Genomic DNA, 16,415 nt, shown 5'->3' with positions numbered 1-16,415 from the left:
GATGAGTGTACCTGCCTCCATATTCCCATGCATTTGAACATTGGAGCACAGCCTCATAGATCCAGGTACTGCAGAATTTGACAACCTGGCCAAGTGGCAATGCACCATGAGACCCATTTTCAACCCTGACAGAGGCTGATAATGCTGTCAGATGCTGATAACGCTGCCTCTCAAGAGTACATGACAGCTCCATGTCCTTCAGTGATCACTCAAAATCTGACACTGAGCACACCCCTTCCATACTCTATTGGGGCTGGAACAATGCTAGATGTCTCTGTGACCCTTTTACCTGTTACAGAAAATTGAAACTCTCTAACATTTACATACATGCCAATGTGTACATGTAAGAAGTTCCATAGGCATCTGACCATGTCTCCTCCATACCTTCTGTTTTCCATATCCTCCTCCCACTCTCTCTCTGTCCATCACCTCCTGCCCCCCCCCCCCTCCTCCTTCTCTCTCTCTCTTTCTTTCTTTCTTTCTTTCTCTCCCTCTCCCTCTCCCTCTCCCCCCCCCCCACCTCTGCATCTGCCCTCCCTCCATCTCTCCTCACCTTACACTATCCATCTCATTCTCCTCCTCCCCCCCCCCCCCCACTCTTACTGTCCATCTCCTCCCTCGTGCTTCCCTCTCTTTCTGCCCAGCTGTGCCCATCTGCACATATAAGCCCTGAAACACATTCCAATACTACCCACACAACATGCCAGTTGTGCAGGGCAGTGTAGATTTCAGGTGCTACCAGCCCTGTACCACCCACACTCCTATGAGAGCTAGATGTTAACTTACCCCACAGTACTTCTTTCCAGGCAGTAAGTGTTGCGTGTACCAAATTTGGTTTAAATTGATCCAGTTTTGGGGGAAATAAGAGTTACATTCTTCTTCGTTGTGAGGGTAGTTGACACAATATCTCAATAGTTTCTCTGGGGAGGGGGGGCTTTTCCAGGTGCCTTCAATGTGGTATTTTTTGATTTATGCAAGCTCTGAGGGTTGTTCAGGTTTGAGGAATTGATCAGTTCTTTAATTAGTGAATTGGGACTGGACTTTGCAAGCATAAGTGGCTTCTGGGAGAGTCACACTTCTGTAATGTTGGACCTTAGTGTCTGTTGACAAGTATTTCTTATTATACTTGACCAAGTTAGAAATTGAGCATTTATCATTTTGTTGGCTCTATTTATACATGTTCCTTTCTCAATTAAATTGTACGTGATGATTTCTCAAAGATGTTTAAACTGTGGAACAAAGGTAATTTTTTGATTGTTTATGAAGACTTGTACTCGTGGTTCCATGGGCATGATCTCAGTTTACTTGAAGAATCCTTGTAATTCAATTTTTAAGGTAATTTTTTGGAGGGTGGTGATGAGGGCACAAAGTTCTGCTAAGTTAAGAGCTAAATTACCCACAAACCCCAGGCATTTTGTTCTTAATGAAGATTTTCTTCCAATTTCAATTTTAGGAAGAGTTTCTTTTTGCCCAATCTCCATTATGTAATTGAGGGATACAATTTTTATTGCCATCATTATCATAATAATAAACCCCGTGGAGGCCCGGGAAAAGAATAGGCCTCCGGTATGTTCTGCCAGTTGTAAAAGGCGACGAAAAGAACAAACCACTAATAGGGCTAACCCCCCTTTTAGTGTGATTACATGGTTCAGGACAGAACTAAAGAAGCCTCGGACAAGCGCCGTCATGGTCGGGGACGACGCTTGAACCCTATGCCCGCCCACAATGGTAACGACACTGCTAGTCAACTGGAAAATGATTTAAATCCAAATAGAGGTGTTTTCCAGGATATGTTTCCCGCAACCACCCTAGAAGGAAAACAAAGACAGAGGATGAGAGGGTCAGATGAAGTTAATCGAAACCTCATGTTCTGTTATTACCAAGCAACAAACCTAGGAACCAACACAACTGGATACAGATCACAAGTATACACAACATTTATTACCAAATACTCAGAATTAAAATTTTTAACAGAACAACGAATAGCTGATCAGATCCGTGTAATAGTCAAAAATAACAGGATACCCCAGTCAGAATTAGAAGACATCAAACAACAGGTACAACAAATACTGGAACAGAATAATGTGCAATCAGAAGAAGAAGAAAATACAGTAATGGACTCAAACATCCCAGAGCAAACAAACAAAGACCAACATGCATCAATTAAACACTCAGAGGAAAACGAAATCTTAAGACAGCCACCAGAACAAGCACAAATAGAACACGAAGTGACACACATGTTAGATATAGAAGAGAAATTTCAGCTGACATATATAGAATACAAAGACACAAATACAGACATTAGACCATTCTTGCATAGACTGCCAAATAACCCACAAGTCGAAACAACAATAAAAACTATCAACACAATCATACACAACAAAATAAATGAAAACACAACTGTGGAAGAGTTACAACTACTGGTTTATATAGGAGCATTCACTACACTAAATATACATACTAGGCAGAGATCAGAACCAACCAACACACAGAAGAAACCCAGAAAACCAGCATGGCAACACAGGCTACAGATCAGAATAGAAAAACTGAGAAAAGACATCGGACAGCTAACACAATTTATAAGAAATGAAATGTCAGAAGGAAGGGGGGGGGGGGGGAAAAAAAAAAAAAAAAAAAAAAAAAAAAGAAAAAGAAAAAAAAAACGTTTGGGTAAAATCTCACAACAAGAAGAGATAGAGCAGGTTACATGAAAAGAAGCAGAAATTACAAACATTGGCCAAACGACTTAGAAGATACAAAAAAAAAATGAAAATAGAAGAAAACAAAACCAAACATTCAACACAAACCAAAAGAAATTTTACCAGACAATAGATAACACACACATTAGACAATCCACCAAGCATAAAAGACATGGAACACTTCTGGAGCAACATATGGTCAAACCCGGTACAACATAACAGGCATGCACGGTGGATACAAGCAGAAACACACACATACAAGATGATACCGTGGATGCCTGAAGTGATAATTTTGCAACATGAAGTCACCCAAACAATTTATTCTACTCACAATTGGAAAGCCCCTGGAAAAGATAAAATAGCAAATTTCTGGCTAAAGAAGTTCACCTCAACACATTCACATCAAACTAAATTATTTAACAGTTACATTGCAGACCCATACACATTCCCTGATACACTTACACATGGAATAACTTATCTGCGACCTAAAAATCAAGCAGACACAGCAAACCCAGCTAAATATTGCCCCATAACGTGCCTACCAACAATATACAAAATATTAACTTCAGTCATCACACAGAAATTAATGACACATACAACACAGAACAAAATTATAAATGAAGAACAAAAAGGCTGTTGCAAAGGAGCACGAGGATGTAAAGAGCAACTGCTAATAGATGCAGAGGTGACATATCAAGCTAAAACTAAACAAAGGTCACTACACTACGCTTACATTGATTACCAAAAAGCTTTTGATAGTGTACACCAATCATGGTTACTACAGATATTGGAAATATACAAAGTAGATCCTAAATTGGTACAGTTCCTAAACATAGTAATGAAAAACTGGAAAACCACACTTAATATCCAAACAAATTCAAATAATATCACATCACAGCCAATACAGATTAAGCGTGGAATATACCAAGGAGACTCATTAAGTCCTTTCTGGTTCTGCCTTGCTCTGAACCCACTATCCAACATGCTAAATAATACAAATTATGGATACAATATTACTGGAACATACCAATGCAAAATCACACATTTGCTATACATGGATGATCTAAAACTACTGGCGGCAACAAATCAACAACTCAACCAATTACTAAAGATAACAGAAGTATTCAGCAATGATATAAATATGGCTTTTGGAACAGACAAATGTAAGAAAAATAGCATAGTCAAGGGAAAACACACTAAACAAGATTACATATTGAATAACCACAGTGACTCCATAGAAGCGATGGAAAAAACAGATGCCTATAAATATCTAGGATACAGACAAAAAATAGGAATAGATAATACAAATATTAAAGAAGAACTAAAAGAAAAATATAGACAAAGACTAACAAAAATACTGAAAACAGAATTGACAGCAAGAAACAAGACAAAAGCTATAAATACTTATGCTATACCAATATTGACCTACTCATTTGGAGTAGTGAAATGGAGTAACACAGACCTAGAAGCACTCAATACACTTACACGTTCACAATGCCACAAATATAGAATACATCACATACATTCAGCAACAGAAAGATTCACATTAAGCAGAAAGGAAGGAGGAGGGGGGGGATTCATAGACATCAAAAACCTACATAATGGACAGGTAGACAATTTAAGAAAATTCTTTCTAGAACGAGCAGAAAATAGCAAAATACACAAAGCAATCACTCATACACTCCTGGAAATAGAAAAAAGAACACATTGACACCAGTGTGTCAGACCCACCATACTTGCTCCGGACACTGCGAGAGGGCTGTACTAGCAATGATCACACGCACGGCACAGCGGACACACCAGGAACCGCGGTGTTGCCCGTCGAATGGCGCTAGCTGTGCAGCATTTGTGCACCGCCGCTGTCAGTATCAGTCAGTTTGCCGTGGCATACGGAGCTCCATCGCAGTCTTTAACACTGGTAACATGCCGCGACAGCGTGGACGTGAACCGTATGTGCAGTTGACGGACTTTGAGCGAGGGCGTATAGTGGGCATGCGGGAGGCCGGGTGGACGTACCGCCGAATTGCTCAACACATGGGGCGTGAGGTGTCCACAGTACATCGATGTTGTCGCCAGTGGTCGGCGGAAGGTGCACGTGCCCGTCGACCTGGGACCGGACCGCAGCGACGCACGGATGTACGCCAAGACCGTAGGATCCTACGCAGTGCCGTAGGGGACCGCACCGCCACTTCCCAGCAAATTAGGGACACTGTTGCTCCTGGGGTATCGGCGAGGACCATTCTCAACCGTCTCCATGAAGCTGGGCTACGGTCCCGCACACCGTTAGGCCGTCTTCCGCTCACGCCCCAACATCGTGCAGCCCGCCTCCAGTGGTGTCGCGACAGGCGTTAATGGAGGGACGAATGGAGACGTGTCGTCTTCAGCGATGAGAGTCGCTTCTGCCTTGGTGCCAATGATGGTTGTATGCGTGTTTGGCGCCGTGCAGGTGAGCGCCACAATCAGGACTGCATACGACCGAGGCACACAGGGCCAACACCCGGCATCATGGTGTGGGGAGCGATCTCCTACACTGGCCGTACACCACTGGTGATCGTCGAGGGGACACTGAATAGTGCACGGTACATCCAAACTGTCATCGAACCCATCGTTCTACCATTCCTAGACCGGCAAGGGAACTTGCTGTTCCAACAGGACAATGCACGTCCGCATGTATCCCGTGCCACCCAACGTTGCTCTAGAAGGTGTAAGTCAACTACCCTGGCCAGCAAGATCTCCGGATCTGTCCCCCATTGAGCATGTTTGGGACTGGATGAAGCGTCGTCTCACGCGGTCTGCACGTCCAGCACGAACGCTGGTCCAACTGAGGCGCCAGGTGGAAATGGCATGGCAAGCTGTTCCACAGGACTACATCCAGCATCTCTACGATCGTCTCCATGGGAGAATAGCAGCCTGCATTGCTGCGAAAGGTGGATATACACTGTACTAGTGCCGACATTGTGCATGCTCTGTTGCCTGTGTCTATGTGCCTGTGGTTCTGTCAGTGTGATCATGTGATGTATCTGACCCCAGGAATGTGTCAATAAAGTTTCCCCTTCCTGGGACAATGAATTCACGGTGTTCTTATTTCAATTTCCAGGAGTGTATAAATACATCGGCTACACCACTGCAATTTCATAACCGCTTCTACGACCCTTTAGATCACATAACATCAACAGATACGAAGAAAGTAAATTGGAAAAAGAAAACAGTACATGGCAAGCACCCGTATCATCTAACACAGCCACACATCGATCAAGACGCATCCAACACATGGCTAAGAAAAGGCAATATATATAGTGAGACGGAAGGATTCATGATTGCAATACAGGATCAAACAATAAACACCAGATATTACAGCAAGCATATTATTAAAGATCCCAATACCACAACAGATAAATGCAGACTTTGCAAACAACAAATAGAAACTGTAGACCACATCACAAGTGGATGTACGATACTAGCAAATACAGAATACCCCAGAAGACATGACAATGTAGCAAAAATAATACATCAACAACTTGCCATAAAACATAAACTAATAAAACAACACGTTCCCACATACAAGTATGCACCACAAAATATACTGGAGAATGATGAATACAAATTATACTGGAACAGAACCATTATAACAGATGAAACAACACCACATAACAAACCTGACATCTTACTCACCAATAAAAAGAAGAAATTAACACAACTAATCGAAATATCCATACCCAATACAACAAATATACAGAAGAAAACAGGAGAAAAAATTGAAAAATACATCCAACTGGCTGAGGAAGTCAAGGAATTGTGCATCAGGATAAAGTTGACATTATACCAATTATACTATCAACTACAGGTGTCATACCACACAATATCCACCAGTACATCAACGCAATACAGCTACATCCAAACGTATATATACAACTACAGAAATCCGTAATTATTGATACATGTTCAATAACCCGAAAGTTCCTAAATACAATGTAACATATGCCGTACAGTTAAAAGGAAGTCACGCTTGATGAAGGTCCGCGTCACTTTCCATTTTTAACCAGACCTAAGGTCTGAGAAAAATAGAAATAATAGTAGTAATAATAATAATCATCATCATCATGTTTGATTTAGTTGCCTGTCTTTCACAGCCACTGTTGTATAATGTATTATGCTGTTTTGCTTTATTGATAATTGGTGTGTATTGCTTCCGTCATCAAAAGGTTAAAAGGCACAGTTCATTTAGCACTGTTGATACCTTACCAATTGAGTAAATGCATCTCATGGAAAAACTTATTTTAATTAATCATTATCATAATGATTTTGTAGTTACTTTGGTTCTAAAATTTTGTATTTCAGAATTTTATTTTTATGGTTCTTTTCATCTTAAAAACTTCTAGAATGTCATAAACTATTGTGCCCCTGTCAAAGAGGTCCAGTAGAATTTAAACAAAGTAAGATAAATGAAATATCACTGAAATGTCAGAATGAGTTGCAGATAAATTATGCAGCTCCTATACACATTAGGTAGTTTAGTGAACAAGTTTTGCTATATTTCTTCTTTGTTAATGTTACTAGTTATATTTTTAGAGTTTTATTAATGGTTCAAATGCCTCTGAGCACTATGGGACTCAACATCTGTGGTCATTAGTCCCCTAGAACTTAGAACTACTTAAACCTAACTAACCTAAGGACATCACACACATCCATGGCCGAGGCTGGATTCGAACCTGCGACCGTAGCAGTCTTTATTAATGGTTTTACTATGTTACAGTAATTGATCTAAGATCAAGATTTTCCAATTTTTCTGCAAAATCTTTCTTCTGACCAGGTTGTAAAAGCAGCTGTGCAGACACTCCGAGGAGGAAACGTTTCTGCAGATGACGTGAACCGTGCGAAGAAGCAGTTGAAAGCTGCTGTCCTGATGAGTGAAGAGAGCGGAGATAACTTGCTGGAGAGCATTGGCTATCAGGCTCTACTCAGGGGGGATGTGCACACTGGCCAGCAGCTGGCTGCCACCATAGACAGCATCTCGCCTGCCGATGTTACAGCTGTAAGTAGGCTAGTTGATAAGAAAGAAAACTCTTCTGCAGTGTACTATCTGCCATCGTACAATTTTGAGATCAATCCTGAGATTTGTTAGTGGATGTAAGGAAAAGACATGTTGATTTCACTAAAAACATTTTCAGCAATTGATCTGGAAGTTGCATTTCACCCAGCACCCCCCCCCCCCCCCCTTTCCCCCATAGCATTTCCTGTCTTCATGCTCCAACTTGTGATACAGTTTTTACCGACAGTCAAGTTGCAAATATAACACATTTCATTACTGTGCATGCACTTTAATGAGACTCTCTGTTAAGTGGCTGATGGGAGCTACTGAATTGGTAGTTGTATTTCATTGACTGATTCCCAGTTTTTACCAGCTTCAGCTAGCATATAAAACCATTTGTGTGTCTAACATTTCAATAAATCAACAAAGAGAGTGTGTTCGAAAATATAATATGGATTGATAAAAAAATCTACTCACAAATTAGCGGCAGGGGAAAACATACACAACATCTGGAAATGCCCAAGCTCCTTCTGGCAGAAGGGTTGAAGGGAAAGGGAGAGAGAGACATGAAGGAAGAGGACTGATGAAGTTTAGGAAATGGGAAGAATTGTGGACCACAGGTCAGGGAAGATGTACTGGACGGGCTGAGAAGGAAAGGCTGATTGTTAATGTGTGCACTGGATGTGATTTGAAAACCTGAGAACTTAAATGTGGAAGATATGATAACAAGCAACACAGAGATGCCAGAAAAGACGTCATGAAATAGTACGAGCAGAAAGCTAAGTTTGTTATAAATAGTAGACCTTTGAGGGTCAGACAAACAAACGGATAGGGTGGCCCGGATACCAGGATGGCTCCTTCTTGTGTGAACATCTTCATGGATTGCTGGCATGAGGCTTTCATGGGATCTATAAGCTTTCAGCTCCTGATTTGGTTTAGATACAGTGATGATATCTTTTCCATGTGGACTCAAAGTGAGACGGTCCGGTTGAAATTTTTGGAATCTCTAAATGCATTGTCATAATAAAATTTCACATGGTGCATATCTCATGCCACTTTCCTCGATGTTGAACTCATCCTTGCTAAGGGTCAGCCACACACTTGTGCTCACATTAAATCTACTAACAGCAGTACTCAGATTTTGACAGTGTAGTATAACAATCACTTTGTTAAAGTTGCACAATGTATTTAGGACCAACAAATGAAGAAAATTCATTTAACTTAGATCGGAAGGTGGAACACGTCTGTTGAGTGTGAGGTTTTCACGTATGTGCATGTCAACTGAAAGGCAATGGAAACAGAATTGCTAATAGACAGGATGATGTGGTGGCAACTTGTTTGGCCACACTTGCTGTTCTTAATGATCCATCAAAGCTGTGGACCCTTGCCTCGGAGTTGGGCCAGCCTCCATGGAAGAAGACTGCAGTGACAGTGCATAAAAATGTTGCAGAACAAATGAAATTAGTAGGATCTGCTGTGAAATGTGACTCTGATTGTTGCAAATGTATTTGAGGTACACTTGTCAAGTAGACAGTGTATTGTTTGAAGTTGTTTACCGCGTGTTGAAGTTTTTTTAATATACACTGTGAGATAAAAGCAATACACCATGAAGAACTTACCTGAATGGGACAGAATTTGGTTGATGTGATGTAATGCACAGGCAAACAAATGAGTACAGCTTTAGAAAAACTGGATGATTTTTTCAAGAGAAAAAGCTTCACAAATTGAGCAAGTCAGTAATGTGTTGGTCCACCTCTGGCCCTAATGCAAGCAATTATTCAGCTTGACATTGTTTGACAAGAGTTGTTGGATGCCCTTCTGAGGGATATTGTGCCAAATTCTGTCCAATTGACATGCTGGTTCATCAAAATCATGAGCTGGCTGGAGGCCACTGTTCATAATGCCCCAAACATTCTTAGTTGAATTTTTGAGAGATCTGGCAACCTTGCTGACGAAGGTAGGGGTTGGCAAGCATGAAGACAAACAGTAGAAACTCTCATGTGTGGGTGGGGCATTATGTTGCTGAAATGTAAGAGCAGGATAGCTTGCCATGTCAACAAAATGAGGTCATCGACATACTGCTGTGATGTAGGGGTTTTGCAAATGACAACCAAAGGGGTCCTGCTATGAAATGAAATGGAGCCTCAGACAATCACTCCTGATTGTCGGGCCATAAGGTAGTGACAGACAGGTTGGTATCTCACCACTGTCCATAGTGTCTCCAGATACATATTTGCTGGTCAGCGGGGCTCAGTTCCCAGCAGGACTCATCACTGAAGACGATTCTCCAGTCAGTGAGATTCTATGCCAAATGCGCCAGACACCTGTACAAAATGGGCTTGTTGGTGTACAGTCAGTGGTAATTTGCAAAAGGGACGCAGTGAGGTTACACCCCTTTCTGTGAGTTGCCTATTAAAGTGTGATCGCTGAAAAACCAGTTGCATGTCGGGGTGGTGGTGATGAATAATTCAGGGCTCTGAGTGCCTCTCTGAAGATTGCTTGGTCCTCATGTTCTGTCATCTATCTCTAGGTCGGCTGTCACCATCTTGATGCTCTGTTTGGCTATGGTTCACACATTCCTGCCAACATAGTCAAATAGTGGCATTGCTCCAATTCAAATGTTAAATGATTCGCCAATTACTCCAACCAGCATCATGGAGCCCCACTTCATGTCCTCTCTCAAATGCTGATATTTGCATATGTTATTCACGTGCCTGCCTGTGAGACACAGTTACTATACAACTGAGTACATGGAATGAAATTCCCAAAGGCTTTATGCTCTGGTATCAACATGCCCACTGTTGACTAGCCTTGCCATCTGCATGGTGAAATTGTGTTGCAGCATCACACATTCATACATAGGCTGCCAAAGTTTACAATTTTGCAATTTATGTTGATCCCTGTGTGAATACCAATTTGTGACGAATTTGCATAAGTAACTCCTCTGTGATCAGTCTTTATTTTTTTAAGAAAAAGAATGTATGTTGTTTATGAAAGAGGAAAATTCTCCTGTTTAGTAGTATGGAGAGTAGTAGTCTATTGTCGAGTTTTCACTCAATACTGTCATGGTCTTGAATGTACAGCGTGGTTATAACTAAACTTGCACTACTTGAGAGGGATTGTAGGACAGGGAAACTTGGTGGAAACATTTGTAAGGACAAGTAGATGAGAAATAATGAATAAACCATTGAAATAAATGTATTTTAATTTCCACATGAAAGGTTAACGTGTGCTAATTGCATACCATGTGTACATTCCAGGCCACAAATGTTGCTCAGTGTGATGGCTGTCTGCATCCATGACAGCCTGGAACTGTACTAGATTGTTCGCAGCAATTTTTGAATGGTGGGTCATGTAATGTTAAGCTGTTGTGACAGCTCTTTCTCTGCTCAAAGATAGCACATTGCATCCAGCATTCTTAGCTATGGAAACAATAACTCCAACAGTTTGTGGCGCAATTGACTATTGGCTTCTCGCAGGAGCAGTTCCAAAATCTCCAGCTAATTTGAATTTCCAAATCATGTTACTCAACCCTGGTGAGGAAAGGGGGTCTCTTCTTTTTCCTTTAATGTGGCGTTGCTCTTGAAGAGCAGGAGCACTATTGCTGTTGTTGTGATAAAAACAACTTTACGAGTAAAGCCCTCCTCATGTTATCCAGACCCATGTTGACTGTCTGCAGCTGTAATGCACACTGATTCTTGCGTTTCAAGAGTAAGTTGCCTTTCAGTACCAGCACCTGACAGCAGGTAATGTAACTAACACTACCAACAATTCAAATCCTGCTGCACGCAGTCAGAACATTATTCCTCTGAAGTTGGGAACCCATAAGGTAAATAGTTTTCTGTCTACACTGGCTCAGGTGGTGAAAGTTCAATTATAACCACCTTGTATTAATCAACTACTTAGACAGGATTATGACTTCCTAAAACCATGACCTGAAGTGAGGTCCATTTTGCCTGATATTTTGTCTATCCCACCACTTATGAGTAGCTTCTAGTTCCCCCTCGCCCCCTCCCTCTTCCCATGCCCTCCGCAGAGCATCTGCTGTGTTGATGTACTTCACAACAAACTATTGTGCACCAATTTGCTTCACATCACGCATGAAGAAAGTTGACATTCACTTGAATGCAGTGATGAGACCATTAGTGGCACAATCAGATCGATATTTATGTGCTGGCCATCAGTATTATCATGTGCTGGCCATCGGTACTATCGAACATCTGTCCAGCTCACTTTGATTGAAATCTTTGTCAGTAAGTTTCTAAAAATGAATCAGTGCCTTTTCTTGAAGATTTACTGTCGCTTCCTGAGAAACACCTCAAATACAGAAGACCAGCGTGTGAATGATTCCAAATACTTACTGCTGGGTTCAGCTTGGCCACTGAATGGAATGAGTGACAAACAGTGAGAACACAGAACCATGAATTTATTGACAACTCAACTGTTACAGTTCCAGGCTTACGTCATCCTAGGGAGGTGTGAGTACAACTTGGTAAATGATGGACTGGAGAAGTTATATGCAAATACAACATTCACTATGTTTAACTGTGGTAATATTCAGAAAATGAGCCACATTGTAAATGAGTGTTCTAACAGACATTTCCCTGGCAGTATGAAGAGCCTACATGAAGAATCAGACGAGGCACTCCATTTGTCTGGCTCCCCAACATTCGTGTGTTGTGTGGGCTATTCGATGTTTAGATACTGTAAATAGTAGAACTTATGTATTTTTTGGTTAAATACATAAAATCATTCTCTTGTTGTAATGCATATGATGATAATGATGGTTATTATTATTATTTCTTCTTCTTCTTCTATTTCATTTGTTCCCATCAGTGACCTCATTGCTATTCTTCTTAGAGTGTGCATATTGTTGTATGCCAGGCATCTGGAATGTGTATTTTTGTACCATAGTAAAGGCAGTATTACACTATCTTTGACAAAGAAATATGATCAAATATTTATCAAATTTCTTTGATGAAGATATTTGACGTGACACTAAAAAGGGGTATTACACTGTCGTCATATTTTTTGTCAAAGTTCAGGATGGTGGACAACAATAACTGGTTATTATGTGCCGCAGTTGCGTGTACCATGATTGCATTGTGTATGCATGTGAAAGAGCAATGGCGGAAAGAAAGGGAACTTACTTGGGTGAACGTCAAGATAATAAACGCAGTCATGAAGATTTGCTACAAGTGCTGCAAGTGTGGGACGTCAAGTCTTGTATAAATTACTCACAAATGGAAGAATGTGCATTTCAGTATTTTCTCAGTAAAATATTACAAAGCAGAATACTCACCTGATTAATGCTGTGTGTGCAAAAGACAGGTTCACTATAACACTGATTTCTTGCTATGGGAGAGAGCTACTCTAATTTACTACGCGGAACTTGAATACCACAGTGCACATTAACCAAAATAATTTCACAAATGTGCGAAGTGATTTATAAAGCACTGAAGAAGGAATATCTGAAGATAAATGTTTAGTGCACTAGGTGGATATTAAGAACAATTTTTATTTTTGAATAATTTAATTAACAGAATTAGTGTTTGAACTACTTCAAAATTAATGAGAAGTATGAAAGAGATGAAGTACTTTTTAACTTGTGGCATCCAGAGTTCAAACATAGACTAACTAGAATGGAGAACTAAGAATTTTTTTTATTTTATTTTAATATGTGTCATTCTCTATTCCGGCTCGCTGAAAAGCTGCCTTGGTGTTTCCCAATTTAGAGGTTGATGGCTGCAGTTGTGTGGTGGCTTTGAAGTCAACTGCAGCATAACCCACCAGCGCATGATTAATAGCACACATTGTGTCCCTTGCTCACTCCTCCACCTTGTCGAAGCAGGGTTACTATAAAGAGTCGAAGGATCACATCAACTAAACTTTGCAGCCATGTTTACAAACCCACTACAGGCATCAGATAGCTGTAGCGATGCCAGTACTCCAAGCGATCACATTTCACACTGAGCAGAAGACGAATGACTTTCGTGATCAAATCTAAAGTGAGATCCTAGATTTGATCATATTTCTGTGGCAAAAGGTGAGATTTGACAAAGTTCTGTATTGCACTATCAAATTTCTTTGACGAAAATATTTGACATATCAACTTTGACAAAGAAATATGATGGTGTAATACCAACCTAATATAGAAATGTTCATATGCAAAGGGAGATGCAGATAAACAGCCTGGAATGAAATGGCAGCCTGGAGAACTGCTCTGAGGATTCCACTTATTACATGCATTTCCTGATGTAGCTGATCAGTTTGTTGTGTGTTTTGTGTCAGTGCCCATATGATTGCAGATCTCTAGTTAGTGTAATTAAGGGTGACATTATAGAACCACTCCTGGAGTTACACATAGAACATCAACACTGTACTTTGTTTCTGAGTAAATTTTTCAAGAAAGCGGCAGAACCAGAAATTTAACACACAAGAGGATTGCCTCCAGCATTGCCAGTCAAAGCATGTGGTGTGGCTGTAACTGAGCAGTGTTAGAGTGCCAACTCTCTCTCTCTCTCTCTCTCTCTCTCTCTCTCTCTCTCTCTCTCTCACACCCCCCCCCCCTCCTCCCCCTCCCTCCCCACCTCTAGTTATATTCAGTATGAATGTGTCTAGAATTTGAATGCCTCCAAGATGTTTACAGTACTTAACGTTGGCATTGAGCATGCTCACCTGCATGCCGTAGTAGCAGAAGTGCATGCTCACGGGGTAATTTCTTCGATTACATCACTGTAGTTGCCATGCAGAAACTAGAAGTCCAGTTTAACTATGCAGTGTCTCTCACATTGTTGACTCCCATCTCATTCCCACAAACACTGAAGATAAAGCTGCACAGAAATGAAATAGTAACAGTGACTTTTACTTGATTCAATAGAATATGACACTCTTTCAACTCAGAAAATAAAGAAAAACTGTGCTTCAACATGTTCCCTTCATGTATTTGCTTGGCTGTTTGAATAGTTATTTTACTGTGTTTCAGAACACAAAGTTTTTGAAGCAACCAGTTCTGCAGGTGAATAATATGATTGAATCCTCCATTTTCTGTGTACTGCATGGTATCGTTACTTCTGAACCATCTGTCTCATCACTTTTTATCTTTTAAATTTTAGAGGGTAATGCCATAAGAAAGTACTAGAGGAACTGTTGTCTTCTATTGTATGTTAGTTGTTGTGTATACTTCTTATTCTCTATTTTATATTCCTGAAAGAATTTTATTCTGTTTATTTGTTGTAGTTTGAAAGTACAGTTTTACTGTACTTACATTGTTAGGTATGTGGTGTTATTACAGTTTCATGGCACATGCATGTATCTGATAGTGCTGTGATTTGTGGTGTTGAGTGAAACTGCTCGTACGCAAACTGCTTAGTGACACACAATGTTCTAGTTCTAAAATAATCTGTTTATTAATCACATATCTCACTGTCCATGCTTCAACTGGAAAGTAGTTGGTAAGTAGTTAGCCGTATTCTATTCCTACAATTACACAACATTTTTTTTCTTTCCAGGTTGCGAAGAAAATTGCAAATGGCAAGTTGTCTATGGGTGCTGTTGGTCAGCTGCATTGTGTTCCATATGTTGATGAGTTGAAGTAAATTATTGTGTAATTTATATCTCTGTGTAATTCTATGTACAGAAAATGTAGATACGATAAATGTGTACACCCATCCAGTTCCACCATGTAAGTAAATTATTCACTGAAAAAGGTTCGTGTGGCACGTAAGAATGCTGTGCCATCAACTTTGTCTTTGTCCTTCTGATCCTTCTATTTCCAACTTTCACCAAATGTAGTAGATAAATTTTCACAACAATAGGAAACTAATGAGAAAATACATTGTAATTTCCATCTGCATGTTGAGAATAGCTATTTTAAGCTTCATTTAACACTTAGAAGAACCATGTGAACAGTGAATGTAAGATTAGTGGGAAATGTAAGATTGGTGAGAAATTGTGTATTTCAGTAATACCAATATGAATGACTTCAAGAAATTGAGATCTTAAAGGAAAGATATACATATCTTGAAAATTTTCACTTCCCTTGGTTAAATTTTTGTGCCCTATGCCTTCCTCTCACTCCATATATATTTGCACTTTCATCTCTCTTATTTTTTCTTTCTTGCCACGTACCCTCTTCTGTCATTTTGAAACATCTTAATACATTTCTCATTTGTTGGCATAAAATATCAATCCCAAGTTTTATAAATTAATGTATTAATTCATTTTTTTCATTTCTTATGCTTTAAATTATCTAATTTAACTTCATATGTTTGGGGAGGGGCTGAGACTAACTGCAATGATAGAATATCATAAAGATATTGCAAAATACACAAAGATATGAGGAGAACAGTGTATTTTGGAAAATCTGATCCCTGTTAATGTGATCTGACACATACTTAATAGATTTGAGAATGTGTGCTAAAAAATTTCTTATGTTTTGAACAGTTAAGTGTGAACTACTTGCGACTTGTCATTCCACGTAATGAAATAGTAATTACTATTTTCCAAAACAAGCCACACAGATTGCCAATGTCCAGTAGTAAAAAAAAATAATTTTGAACATAAATGATAAGAACATCTGTGAAATGGTTGTAACAAGTTCTGATCATCTGCTAAATATGGAGTAGTTACACATTTTTTATGCAATTATGATAGGTAAGAGGAGACTTAAGTGTCCAAGAATGTGG

General features: G+C 40.0%; 1 protein-coding gene across 1 annotated transcript in view; it reads left to right on the top strand.

Annotated features, from left to right (window-relative positions):
* Nucleotides 1–15,457, top strand: part of LOC126176825 (cytochrome b-c1 complex subunit 2, mitochondrial) — a 58,663-nt gene extending 43,206 nt beyond the window's left edge. Inside the window, exons 7-8 of the mRNA XM_049924009.1 lie at nt 7,510–7,731; nt 15,240–15,457. Coding sequence (XP_049779966.1) covers nt 7,510–7,731; nt 15,240–15,326 — 309 coding nt within the window. The 3' untranslated portion in view covers nt 15,327–15,457. The remainder of the gene's footprint in view (nt 1–7,509; nt 7,732–15,239) is intronic.
* The last annotated feature ends 958 nt before the right edge of the window (nt 15,458–16,415 follow it).

This window comes from Schistocerca cancellata, chromosome 3 (genome assembly GCF_023864275.1).
Source record: "Schistocerca cancellata isolate TAMUIC-IGC-003103 chromosome 3, iqSchCanc2.1, whole genome shotgun sequence".
NCBI lineage: Eukaryota > Metazoa > Arthropoda > Insecta > Orthoptera > Acrididae > Schistocerca > Schistocerca cancellata.
The sequence above is the reverse complement of the archived record's forward strand: the minus strand, read 5'-3'. Positions and strand labels throughout refer to the sequence as shown.